This window comes from Phacochoerus africanus, chromosome 2 (genome assembly GCF_016906955.1).
Source record: "Phacochoerus africanus isolate WHEZ1 chromosome 2, ROS_Pafr_v1, whole genome shotgun sequence".
Lineage (NCBI taxonomy): Eukaryota > Metazoa > Chordata > Mammalia > Artiodactyla > Suidae > Phacochoerus > Phacochoerus africanus.
The window spans coordinates 237,659,051-237,672,178 of record NC_062545.1 but is presented as its reverse complement, the minus strand read 5'-3'; the positions used below and the strand labels follow the sequence as shown (position 1 = coordinate 237,672,178).

General features: G+C 44.0%; 1 protein-coding gene across 1 annotated transcript; it reads left to right on the top strand.

Moving 5' to 3' along the window:
- The first annotated feature begins 6,041 nt into the window (after nucleotides 1-6,041).
- LOC125120832 (protein FAM205A-like) lies at nucleotides 6,042-12,725 on the top strand. Its single transcript, XM_047769241.1, has 4 exons — nucleotides 6,042-6,217; nucleotides 7,131-7,216; nucleotides 7,727-7,787; nucleotides 8,797-12,725. The coding sequence occupies exons 1-4, from the start codon at nucleotides 6,042-6,044 to the stop codon at nucleotides 12,551-12,553; spliced, it is 4,080 nt and encodes a 1,359-aa protein (XP_047625197.1). The 3' UTR covers nucleotides 12,554-12,725.
- Nucleotides 12,726-13,128: the final 403 nt, after the last annotated feature.

Genomic DNA, 13,128 nt, shown 5'->3' with positions numbered 1-13,128 from the left:
ACATGTATGTGTGACTGGGTCACCTTGCTGTGCAGCAGAAACACTGTAAATCAGCTATAATGGAAACAAAAATCATTATTTAAAAAAAAGTAGGAAAAAAAAGGAATACCTGAATGAATTGAACTGTTTCCAAGTAACTTAAATGAATTGCAAAACAAACTTTAGGAATATTTATAGAGAGAAGTGGTGGCCTAGGAAGACCCAAGCCCTTGTTCTCCCATGGAAACACCAAAAACAAATAAACAAAAAAACGCAAAAGCTGACAACAATAATAACTTTATAAAAGCTCTGGATAATAGTCAAGGGTCTATAGCAACCAAGCAAATATTCAATCAAAAAAAGTCACATTCAAAACAGAATATTTTATGATGTTTTTACTTGCTGCTCTCTTACTCCCTCACAAATGTGGTGCAGTTTTTGTCTAGAGAAAGTGGCAGCTCAATTCCTAGTTCTCTCCCTCAAAACAAAGGGAGAAGGACTTATTAAAATGTTCTAGCCATCTTGGGGCTGCCTGAGAACTGGTCTCTGTATCCTCTAATTCAGATCTCAGGCAGAGAGAAGTAATGGATGCTGCTCATGAAAGCTGCAAGGGAAATACAGGCCTGATGGGTATGAGATTATGGGTGGAGACATAAAATAGAACATTGAAAGACCCAAGGAGAAGCTGAGGTGAGGTTCTTTGGGAGACTGAAATATTCAAAAGCAGCCTTGTGTAGAGGGGAATTGAAAAGCCATAAACATGCCCAGCCAAGACAGCTGTTTAGATGACACCTGAGAAGACTTAAACTTTTCCCTTGAGCTGGTCGCTAGGCTTAGAGCATACCTGGATAATTAGAAGACTGCTTAAGAATAGAGCCAATCTGCAAAGACTGGGTGAAGTAACTGTTTTTATAAATGTCCAAACTTCAACAAAAAATCAAGGTATACCAAGAAACAGGAGCTTATAGCCCATTTAGAGGGAGAAAATAAACTGTTAGAAAATGACCCTTAAGGAGCATTAGACTTTTTAAATAAAGACTTAAAACAACTATCTGTTGTATGTGGAATCTAAAAAAAAAAAAAAAAGATACAAATGAAATTATTTATGGAACAGAAATAGATCCACAGACAGAGATAACAAATTTATGGTTACCAAAAGGGGAAGGGGGAGGAGGGATAAATTAGGAGGTTGGGATTAACATATACACACCACTATATATAAAATAGATAACCAACAAGAAGCTACTGTATAGCACAGGGAACTATGCTCAATATTTTGTAATAACCTATGAGGGAAAAGAAACTGAAAAAGGATTCTGGCAAGGTGAATGAGGAAGTGTGGGAACTGGGGGGTCTCTAGTTTTTCAGGCTGTGGCGCAGCAGCTGATATGAGATGGAGAAAGGTGCGGTGGGGGGACGGTGGTTGGAAAGGTTCCCCCCCCCGGGGAGGGGGGGCGGCGAGTCTTGGATGGAGCAGAGAGGTGGCAGCTGAACTATGAAGTGCAGTCTCAGTCCGGAGCAAATAGCTTTCCCAAACATTCCTACTGGTTGGATCTCTGGCTCTTCATCCTCTTCAACCTGGTATTGTTTTTCTTCGTGTATTTTTTGCCATGATAATTTTCCTGATATCTAAATAATTTTGGCTCTTGGAGTGGATCCTGAAAGTGACTACACACTTCAACAAAGAAGACAGGATTGTGCAGCAGAAGAATTTCAAACTCTAAGGGAACTTCCTTTCATTTCACACATTCTCTTATTCTTTTGGGGCACTATATTAGATGGGTAATGATCTCATCCATTCAGAGCTGTTCTTAAAACTAGACTCTGATGCATGTTTAAAAGCTTTTCAAATATCTGATGGCTTTACAGAGGCTGAATATAAAAGTATTTATACATAAAGATTTATTGTGCTTATTAGGAAAAACATTAATGTTTTTTCTTTAACATTTTAAGCGTTAGCCAGGATTTAAATTAAATGGACATTTGTTATGGCTGCCAGAGTGATACAATCTTAGAGCAAGTATATAATAGGCAATAATTGAAAGCTAGAGTGCATGTCCTCTTACCTGGATGCTTCCCCTCATTTCCTTTTAAGCTTTTGTGTGTTTCAAACCTATTTTTATTATTGTAGCTGCATTAAGAATGCTTGTGGCCAAAGCATGTTTTTAATAATGTCTGTAACTTATTTCAGCAAAGTCAGCATATTTACTCCTTCAGCAGATGTGTGAGCAGATATTTGGACCAGGTACAACAGTTAACCAAACCGACAAGAATTCTTGCCTTCATGGAGCTTACATTCTTATTTCTTGTCTAAATTCATTAATATGTTCAATATTATTCTAGGAGTGATCCGCTAGTGTTTAATCAGAAAGGTCACACTCCCAAAGTTGCTACTATAAGTCTTTAGAATCTACTCCTATTATATAACAGATGTTAGAAATGGGCTGTACGTATTATAGGGGTGTCCTTATAATGGGGTGATGTATTATATATTGGAATTGCCTAAATAGTTTGGGGATATTCCCCTCCCTCAGAAACAGGGCATAGATAGGATAAATTCTACATCCTCTACTTTTTAGAATGGCATTTAGTTTAGCATAAAAGCTGGAATGATTTTGGAGGATTTTAGCCTAATGCTAACTATAAGGTTAATAATTATGCCTTCAGAATATTGTTCCATTTGCCTGAAGAAACCTTTTATGCAAAAGTTGAAGCCTCAAGAGAAAAGAGAACTGGGATTTCATTGAGGATACCAAGCAGATTGTATGAATTATTTTTGTGCTGCTTGATAATGCTTTTGTCCATTGTATAGGCAAAAAAAAAAAAAATACTTTTGTTTATTGTATAGGCAAAAAAAAAATCTGAAAGAGAATATATATATATATCTATATATATCACAGAATCACTGCTCTATACCTGAAACTAACACAACATTGTAAATCAACTGTACTTCAATAAAAAAGTAAAAATAAAACAGAAAAACCTCACCCAAACCCAGCTATGAAATATGCTCAAAAACCTAAAGGAAAATACTGGTAAGTAATCAAAATAAGAACTATGATATGTGAACAAAATGAGAATATCAAGAAAGAGAAATTATAAAGAGAAGCTAAACAAAAATTATGGGGCTGAAAATAGAAGTGAATAGAAAGATACACTAGATGAGTTTAATAGCAGTTTTTTGTAGGCAGAAGAAAGGATCAGCAGACTTAATGATAGGACATTAGAAATTATCAACTTTGAGAAACAAACCCAAAAAGAGAACAACAACAAAAAATGCTTCCCTCTAAGATCAGTAACAAGGTAAATATGTCTTCTCTCACTGATGTGCAGTGAGGTAAGAGAAATAAAAGATATTCAGATTGGAAAAGAAGATGTAAAAATGTCAGATAACATTATCATCAATTTGGAAAGTACTGAAAAACTTACCAAAAATAGCTGCTAAAACTAATAAGTTTATTTAACAAGATTGCAGCATGTAAGATAATTATTCAAACATTTTCTATTTCTATATACTAGCATCAAACATTAGAAGTCAAAAGAAAGCAGTATCATTTATAATATCATAAAATTTGAAATAAGATACATTCAGAAAGAGTGTATATGATTTATACAGAAAAAAGGAAAACATTTCTGAGAGAAATGAAAGAAACCCTAAAAAAATGGGGAGATGTACCATATCCATGGATCAAAACACAATACTGTTAAGATGTCAATTCATTCATAGGAATTTTTCCTGAATAGATACCAATACATATATACAGGATATCTGTATCTATATATATAGATATGTAAGGTTTTTTTGTTTGTTTGTTTTTGTTTTTGTTTTGTCTTTTTGCCATTTCTTGAGCCACTCCCGCGGCATATGGAGTTTCCCGGGCCAGGGGTCTAATCGGAGCTGTAGCCGCCGGCCTATGCCAGAGCCACAGCAACGTGGGATCCGAGCCGCATCTGCGACCTACACCACAGCTCACGGCAACGCCGGATCCTTAACCCACTGAGCAAGGGTAGGGATCGAACCTGCAACCTCATGGTTCCTAGTCAGATTCGTTAACCACTGCGCCATGACGGGAATTCCTGTAAGGTTTTACTTAGAGCAAAAGACTATGTAATTAAACATCCATGAACAGAGAATCAAAGATGATTTGTGTTATAGTCTATCAAGGAAGACTTACAGCCATTTAAAAAATGGCATGCATAAAATATATTTAATTATTAAATGAAATAAGAAAGACAACTGTATATACTACCATTTGTGAAGAAAAACACAAAAATCCATTTGTTTTGGCTATATTAGACTAGTTTGGAAAGATACAGAGGAATCTGATAGAATCGATTGCCTCAAGGGAAGAAAAATGGGAAATGAGAGGTTGAGAAGGAGGCATATTTACTACACACCTTATTCTTCCTGTTGAATTTTGTACCATGTATGTGTCTACTTAACTTCAGTGATTTAAATCGATTAAATGCATTGGTCCTTCAACAAGAGGCCCAACTTCTGCACCTCCAGTCTTTCCCCACAAGTCCTCCCCAGTCCATCCCCTACACTTCTGCTAGAGATGAATTGCATTTCTAACTGCCAAATGCACCAGTGTCTCATTCCTCAGTGTTCATTTGTTGAGAAGTTGTTCTTCTACCTGCAACATATTCCTTTTGCCCACAGCCTGCACTTAGAGACCCAGCTCCAATGTCACTCTACCCAGGAGCCCTCTCTCATCACCTGGACCCTCACAATGTTTTCTCTCCTCAGAAATGGGATGTTTGTGACCTGGGCATCACAAATGAATGTGTGATTCCATTTGTTTTGGATTGTTGGCTCTTACTTTGTGTGAATTAGTCTTATTTTGGAAACTGGATTGTCTTGAGAGTAGAAAGGCAACACAACTCCAATGTCTTTATATTCTTTTCTTTTTTTTTCTTCTGTCTTTTTGCCTTTTCTTAGAGCCTCTCCCGTGGCATATGGAGGTTCCCAGGCTAGGGGTCTAATCAGAGCTGTATCTGCTGGGCTACGCCACAGTCACAGCAACACAGGATCTGAGCCGTGTCTGTGACCTACACCACAGCTCACAGCATCACCGGATCCTTAACCCACTGAGCAAGGCCAGGGATTGAACCCGCAACCTCATGGTTCCTAGTTGGATTCATTAACCACTGAGCCATGACAGGAACTCCAAATGTCTTTGTATTCTTGACATTGCCCAGCTTAGCCGAGCCCATATTGAGGGTTCACCATGCCAGCTGAAAGCTGAAGGAAAGACCAAGGAGCATCCTCAGAGATTATGAGTTCAAGGTTTTTTGGCTGTGAGAACACTGTAACCAGAGAAATATTTTTCTCAGGGAAATTCAGAAAATCTAGAGTGTTAGAGAAATACGACAATATCCACAGAGGTCAGGCAGGTAGGTAACAAATGTGTAAATAAATAAGAGTATAGGAGTGATGGGCCTTGATGGTGAAATAGAAAACTGACTTACCTAAAATTTTCAAAAAATCCAAGTTAAATAAAGACAAAAAACTCCTTTAGGCAAACAACAAACATCCAGAGTAGATGACTAGATCTAATCATAATCAGCAATTACTTTATGACCTTAAGCCAGAAGTGGCCACTAAATACTTCTCTGCAAGTACTTATCTCCATGAGCAGACAGAATTCTATAACATGGTAAAAATAGCTCTAGAAAATGAACTCAGAAGTCTCGTTAGCATTTCTTGAAAGGCAGTGTTTACAGTCTCTTCTCATTCATCTACAAGCTTGAAGCCACACAGTCTGGGAGGCACTCCTTCCTGACTTGATTTCCACAATGTCATTTAAAGATGCTAACACCTTGGCCTTTCCCTGCCACATCAGCCTTGGTCCCCTTTGTGCACCTCTGATTTCCCATCACCCACAGCCTGTAACATCAAAGCTCTCCATTCCCAAGCTGTAACCAGACTCTGCTGTCCATAAGCTCATATGTGCTTCTCAGATATATATTCCAGGTGGGGAAGTTGATAGATGTTCCTCCTTTCCTGCCACTCTTCCCCAAAAGCTGCCCTGTATCCCTAAACAGCTTTCTGGTGATAGATGACCAGACAGCTGTCACAAAGGAAGAGCCAAGCCATCAGGCTGGTGGAGGGTGTGGAAGGTGAAAAAATAGGAGTACAGACGCTGCCTGTGAGTGGCACCTTCAATCCTTACAGACAACTAGACACCCTCATCTACAGACTGAGTCAACACATGAGCTTCCATAGACAGATAAAGTCTTTGACATCACACCTGCCTTGTGAAACAGAAGGGCTTTGTGATGTAGTCTGGTGACCTGATTCCGTCGTCTGTGAGGCGGAAATGACAAGGCATAGCTTTGGGAGTCACTAGGCACCAGAACCCTGAATACCTACATTTAGGGATGGTTGGTCTCCTCAGGCTAATGAGGTTTAGGCCATGCTGAGCCCAACTTTTGTTTTGTGGGATTTGGGGTATCCCTTATATACCTATGGCTCTATCTTCATTATTATCCTTATTATCTGGCAAGTTAAAAGGAGTTACCATGGATTAATGGTGGAACCTAAAAGGAGCTGCTGCCGGGTAGGGAAACACTGTGACATGGCTGAACTAATTAAGTTTCAGATAAGAAGCTTTTAAACTCTCAGTGTCTCTCCTTTTATCCTTACCCACTCTCCCTCACCTGTAATTTTTTTTCCCTATGCAATCGTTACTCTTGAGCCTAGAAATGATTTCTTGCCAGGCCTTCCTTGCAGTGTATTCTAGTTGAAAAGTCAAGAACCTCTACATTTGGCTTGAGTTGAGAACTAGGTGAAATGGAATCTGTCTGACCGGATTTCAGAAGCCCTTCCATTATGGAAGATTTTTATGGCTTGTGTCTCCATTAAGACATTCATAAGATGAAGTTTTTTGGTTATTAGACATACATACTTTTAATTATATTCCACTCTTTCTCTTGTTTCATCATAAGCTTGACACAGAACTTTTCCTAGGAAATAATTGGGAAGGTATAGAATATGGAAGAGCCTCACAATGAATCAGAAGTAAAAGAGAAGGAACATAATTTGGATGAAAAATATAGAGTACAGAAAGTTTGGAATGTAAAAAAACATAACTAAAAAGGGATTGGGAAATTTATATCAGCTTTGTCTCATTTTGGACATGAAAAAGAAAATGGTGTCCCAACTTCACACTCTCTTTTGTCTTTAAGCGTCATCGGAGAGTCAAACAAAGAGCTAGAGATGCAGCATCAAGAGGTAAAGTCTCAGTCTCTGCTCTGACATCCCTCCCCTGGGTGTGAGGTACCCATGGACCTGGCACTCAATGACCCCTGGTGTCAGGAGCCAGGTGCTCTAAGCACTGAGGGCTCTACTTCCCCAAGTTGACAAATTCTCCCGGAAGACTCTCTTGGGTGGGAAATGAGAGCCTGAGGATGTTCCCAAATTCCCCACCTTACCCCTGGGAATGGAGAGTGAGGAAGTAGGGGAGATGTCTGTAACTGTGTCACTTCCTAGTTTTATGACCCATTGGAAGTCACCTCATCTCTCAGTCTTTTTATCCATAAAAAGGGCATCTGATGATCCTGTCTCACTCACAGTATGGTTGTGAAGGTCAAATGAGATTAGGCCCAGGAGAGCACCTCATACATGTCTCAGAGCACTGTCTGTGGAGTTTGCAGTCTCCTCTCCCTCGAAGGCGTTCAGCTTGCTGCAGGAAGTTCCCGAACCCTCTCCCGTTGCATGTAACACTGTCTCCTGGTTTCTCAGCTAGGAGACTTTCCCGGAAAGAAGCTGAGAAGCCGTGGGAGCTGCTCTCTGTCATGAGAAGGTGACCTCTTGCTCTTTGCCGTGTCCCAACTCCCAGCCTGGCCTGTGATGATTTCCCTGCTTGGTGTGGGGCAGGGTAGGGAAGAAAGAGAGTGGCTGGGAGGGAGCCAGACACGGTGGAGCCTGGCGTACCAGTTGAGAGGGTTGCCAGAGGAGGAGGTGAGGTCAGCTGTCTCAGGAGAGAGGTGTCTTCCAGTTCTGCTCTGTGCTGGGCTCACAAAGGTCCTGGAATCCAGGATTTGACTAGTGCAGCATTTAGCTGTGTGGGTTTGTGCTCAACCCCAAGACGAGTTATCTGGTCAAGAGAATGGATAATTAAGTGCGTAGTAAGTCATCGTAGCCATGCTGTCTTTACAGCTGCCCCCTTTCAAGGGCAGCTCCCTGGGCCCTGCTGACGTTACCTGCACTGGTTCTGTCTTCAGGGAGGCCGGTTCCTGGGACGGCCCTCAGGCAGGAGCTTGTCATGTTATCCCCTTCTTAAGATCTCTAGAGAATGAGGATTGGCTGCCGAGGGATGTTGTGTACACCCTGTTATCCCTGATATGCAGAGTTCCCACGGGACCTGGTATTTGGGACTTCCTTTCCCACAGTTTGGAAAACCTGAATACCGGGCTGTAGCTTCCTTAGCCCCAAATGAGACCAACTCACCAGGTCTGACCTGGTGATGTTCTGGTGCTGCCCCATCTGGCTGGTGCCCTTCTCCCAGTTCAGCTTCTCAACACAGGTCAGCAGAGAACTCACCCACCTCCCAGCCTCTCATGGCTCTGCATTCCCATCAAGCAGAGCCATGAGACCTTGTCCAACAAGCCCCAGGCCCTCAGCCTGGCCCACCATAACTTGCCAACTGGCATTTCCATAGGTGGAAAAGTAGCTGAGTAAGCACCCAGTGGGTACTGGCCCTAGGGCTTATAGGACTAGGGAAGGGCCTGCTAAATCTCCAGGCCACACACTTGCCAAGAGGTCGGTGTCACTCCATCAGTAACAAACAGTTGCCTGTTTTCCCTTCCCAGCCAGGACTGGGTTCCTCAGGAGGGGAGTGTGCGGCAGCTCCTGTGTGCAGATCCCTGCTGCAAAATCTGCAATGCCACAGCTCTGGAGATCCAGCAGTTGATGGTGGGTGAGAACACTCTAACCTCCCCCATATCAAGGGGGCCACCACAAGGCTCCTCTTGCCTAGAGGTTTTGTCCGCATCTAATGTGTCTTTTGAGCAGAGTCTGGAGCATCATTCCCCACACTCCAAAGACCTTTCACTTCCATCTGCAACCCTCACAGTGTCACAGAAATCCTTAATCCAGTCAGCTGCCCGGTCAGCTAGTACAGTTAGCATCCACGATTATGATTACTGGGCTGAACACCTCAAGAAAAGGCAGGGATTTCAAGTGCCAGATGTGCCCAGGGTCCCAGAGACTATGTTTTCTTCAAGGCCTGAGGAGCCTAGGGTTTCAGTGAACCTGCAGGAGATGATACAGAGCAACCTCAACCTTGTCTATGGGAACCAAGGCCAGCAGCCCTTGAATTCTCAGGTCTCTCTTCTGACCCTGAACCGAGAAATCACTACCCTGACACATCCTGTGGCCTTGGTCACTGTCCTCCCTGCTCACCTGCCCTTCCTGAGTCCTGAAGTCCTAAGGCTTCTTGAGGTACATGTGAAGAAACTGATGCATTTCCAGAGGTGGGGACTCCCCAGACGTGTAGAAGAGTCCCTGAGGCAGCTTATGCCAAATCCACCATTATTTTACCAACCTATACATAACCAACCAGTTTCTTTCATCCAGAATGATACTTCTCAGTTGTCTGTTGAGAAATTTGGGACCATTTCATACCAGAACTGGGGTTCATGTATGGCCGGCCAGCCTACCCAGGCCTTCTGGGTTTCTGAATGGTCCATTTTGGATCCAGAACAAAGATATTACTACCAGCAAATCCCAAATCATATGGCTCTAGCCTTGTCTTCTCCATCCCTTAAAGAATTAAGTGGCCTCTGTCTAATGTCTAGGCAGCAGGCTAATGACTCAGTGGGCCATGTGCAGCCAAAATACAGCCAGCTATTCTGTGGCCTCCCTTCTCTGCACAGTGAGTCCTTGGTTGACACCTTCTTGGATTCTCAAGGCCTCTCCATGAATGAGACAATGTCCAAGTCCCCCTTGAAGGATCCTTTTCTCTTCAAGGAGCTCTCTTTCTTCCCTCTGCTACCTAAAACTCCACACCAGTCAGCTCTGCTCTCTTCTCTGTCTTCCCAAAATTGGATTGTTCCATCTGATCACCAACAATCTCAGATTAATGTCCCATTTCTGACTCTGGATGAGTGTGAAGCCTTGGAGTGGCATCTGCTGCAGAGGCAGCTCCAGCTTCAGTGGAACTTGCCAGGTGTTTTCCAGAGAGATCAGCGCACTCAGAGCCCTGTGCAGTATAAGCCCTGTGACAAAGCCCAGTCTTCTGAGACTGTGAAAACTTCCTGTCCAGAGCAGCCCAGCTCAGACCTCACAAAGGAACTACTCTTCCCACAGCATGCGAGGAGGCTGCTGGAATTCCACCTTCAGAGACAGTTGATTCACCACCGCTGGGGTCTGCCCCAGAAGATCCAGCAGTCCATGCAGTTGCTCCTGTCTCCAGCTAACCAGCAGACTGTGTCCTGGAGAAGCTCAGCCCTAGACAGTGTGAATGTCCCCCAACCTGCATCTCTAGAGGCCACTGGGGCTGATGACCCATTCTCACCAACTGTGGACCTGGTATCAGATCCCATGCCACACTTGTTTGACCAGGCCAAGGCAGTATTGCAAAGCCATATAGACTCCAAGTGTAGGCAGATTGACCAGGGCAATGTCCCTTCTTGTGTCTATAGCTCCTGGGAGTGCATAATTCCTGGGCACCTAAAAAAGACTTCCTTCACTTGCATCCCAGAGAGCAAATCCCTGGAACTACAGGCAGCAACTGACTTGGACTTAGAGCAAAAATTTATAACCTGGATGCCAGTGGCCCTTGATCATCAGCAACAAGCCTCACCAGATGCTGTCATTGAACATTCTAAGCTGCCTCTAGCCCTTTCCAAGGGAACCATTGAGAAACTGGAGACAACTTTACGGCACAAATATCTGGCCTTTTTGTCAGGGCTGCCTGCTCTTTATTATGTGGCTCTCTCTAGGGCCATGGCCCCAGCAGTCACTTCTCAAGCTGTGATCACAGAGATGGTGCCTGAGCCTGTTGAACTCCCAGCAGAACCTCTGATTCAGGTGCCCTCACCTGAGGAGCAAGGACTAAGTTCTGGGCCAGGCTTTCAAGATGCCAGTGAGGCTTGTGCAGACATTGCAGATGAATCCCAGGCTGAAGTGCAAGTAGATGGAACAACTGAGACGGTGCCTATAGAAAGCCAGACAGAGCCTACAAGGCCTTACTCACTTGGGGAGCCCATCTTGGCCAAATTAAATTTCCATGTGAGAAAGAAGATCCTAGAGATACAACTGGGAATTCCCATAAAGGCAAGGGAGTCCAGGGAACAAACTGTAGCAATTCCAGAGAACATATGCACACAGGAGGCTCTTGGGAGTCTAAACAACCAAGGCAAAACACTGCTCCAGGAACTCCCCATTCCACCAGATATGCCATGTGCCCCAGATCCAGAATGGCTCCATTTCAAAGAACAGCTGGCCACTGAGTTGAAGGCAGTTCATCAGAAACACAAGCAACTTAGTTCTAGTTTAGTACCCCATGGTGCTGTCCACTGGGCTTCTAAGATCTCACAACCCAGTGGGGACATGACAGAATCCCAGGTGCTCTGTGTTCAGCTGGAGGCCAGTGTGAGCAGTCCTAGCCTAGAGGAACCCTGGAGCCCTGAGCCCCAGAGCCCTGACAAGAAAAAGGACTCAGCCCACAGCCCCACACTGGCAGAAAAGATAGAAGAGAAAGGCAAACCCAAATTGTCAGGGGACCATGGAGAAGGGGATGCTGGATTTTCACTCTCTTCCACTAGAGAAAAAAGCCAGTCTGCTGAAGCCCAGAGGCCAGAAGGAATGCTTTTGAACAGGACACCCTGCAGCCCATGGCGACGGAGACATTGCATTCACCTTGACGCTCCCTGTCAACACAGTCCCCAGCATCACCCTCAGCTTAAACTCCCAGAACTATCTCCTAGAGACCCTGGGGGGAAAGGCTCTGAGAAGAATGACCGGCAAGACAATCAAACCAAACTCAATGGCATCCTCAAACCAGCAAAAGTTTATAAGAATGCCCAGCCTAAGGTGCCCCAGGTGTCACAGGGCCAGCCTTTTCTGGGCCAGCTCATTTTGGATAAGCCATTGCAGGGCCAAACTTTACAAGGTCACATTTTGCAGAGGCAGATGATGCCAGGCCATACTCACAAGAGGCCCAGCCTTCTAGAATCTGGTTTAAGAAATAAAATGAAATCTTTTCTGCACCGTATTAACCCCAAGACAAAAGGCAAAGGAAACGAGGAATCCATGCCTTCCACATCCAAGAAAGTGCCCAACACCAGGAAAGAAAATATGGAAAAGAACTTGGCTCCAGCCAAAAGTCCCAAGGGTCGAACTAAGACAGAGAAGACAAGAGGAGGCCCCAAGCCCCAGTTTTCCCCCACTGAGAAGCAAGTGGGCCTGGCCTTCTTGGATGTTTCCCATTACCCAGACCATAAGCTCTGGCACCACTCCCATTCCCATCAACTCTACTCTGCCTCAGTCCTAGGCATTCCCCGCCACTGTCCTCGGCACTGTCCTCGAGTGGCTCGTGCCACCCAACCAGGGAACCCCCCCTAACACTCAACTCTCACCTCAGAGGGAAACATTGGCCTGCTCAAGAAGACCCAGTGCAGTCAGAAGACTTTGTAGTCTTTCCAACATCTGCATCCCTTGAAGAGGACTGCTTTTGCCATTTTCATTAATGTGCAGGTGGGCAGAGCACCACCCAAAATACACTCTCTATCTCTAAGCAGAGAGTTGTCTGTCTGCTCCTTGTCTCCACTGAAGTGTGTTCAGGGAAGGCATAAGGGAGGTAAATGTCCTTCCTATCTAGGTTGAAACCCAAGCTGGGTCAGCAGTTCACCTCTCCCTACCCCTAGACTGTGGATAAAGAGACTTCAGCAGAGAAGGAAGGTCCTTGTCTAAGGTACATTGAAGGTAGAGGTCAGGTTTGATTTCTGTCATGGTGTCCTTGGGACCAGAGGAGCAATGTGGACATGAGGATAGTACTGTCAAGAAGGAGTGACCAGGAATCTCACAGGCAAAATTCACTGATGACATCTACATATGTCCACAACTTGGAGGGGCATGCCAATGTTCCAGCTTTGAGGAGGTGCTTTGTGTTTATCCACAGCATATAGCTAATATGACAG

What these genes read in the sequence shown, in the direction of transcription:
- LOC125120832 (XM_047769241.1), top strand. Translation starts at nt 6,042, where the DNA reads ATGACCAGACAGCTGTCACAAAGGAAGAGCCAAGCCATCAGGCTGGTG. An exon ending in TAGAGATGCAGCATCAAGAG is followed by an intron (nt 7,217 to 7,726) that starts GTAAAGTCTCAG and finishes CTGGTTTCTCAG; the next exon opens with CTAGGAGACTTTCCCGGAAA. An exon ending in CTGCTCTCTGTCATGAGAAG is followed by an intron (nt 7,788 to 8,796) that starts GTGACCTCTTGC and finishes TTCCCTTCCCAG; the next exon opens with CCAGGACTGGGTTCCTCAGG.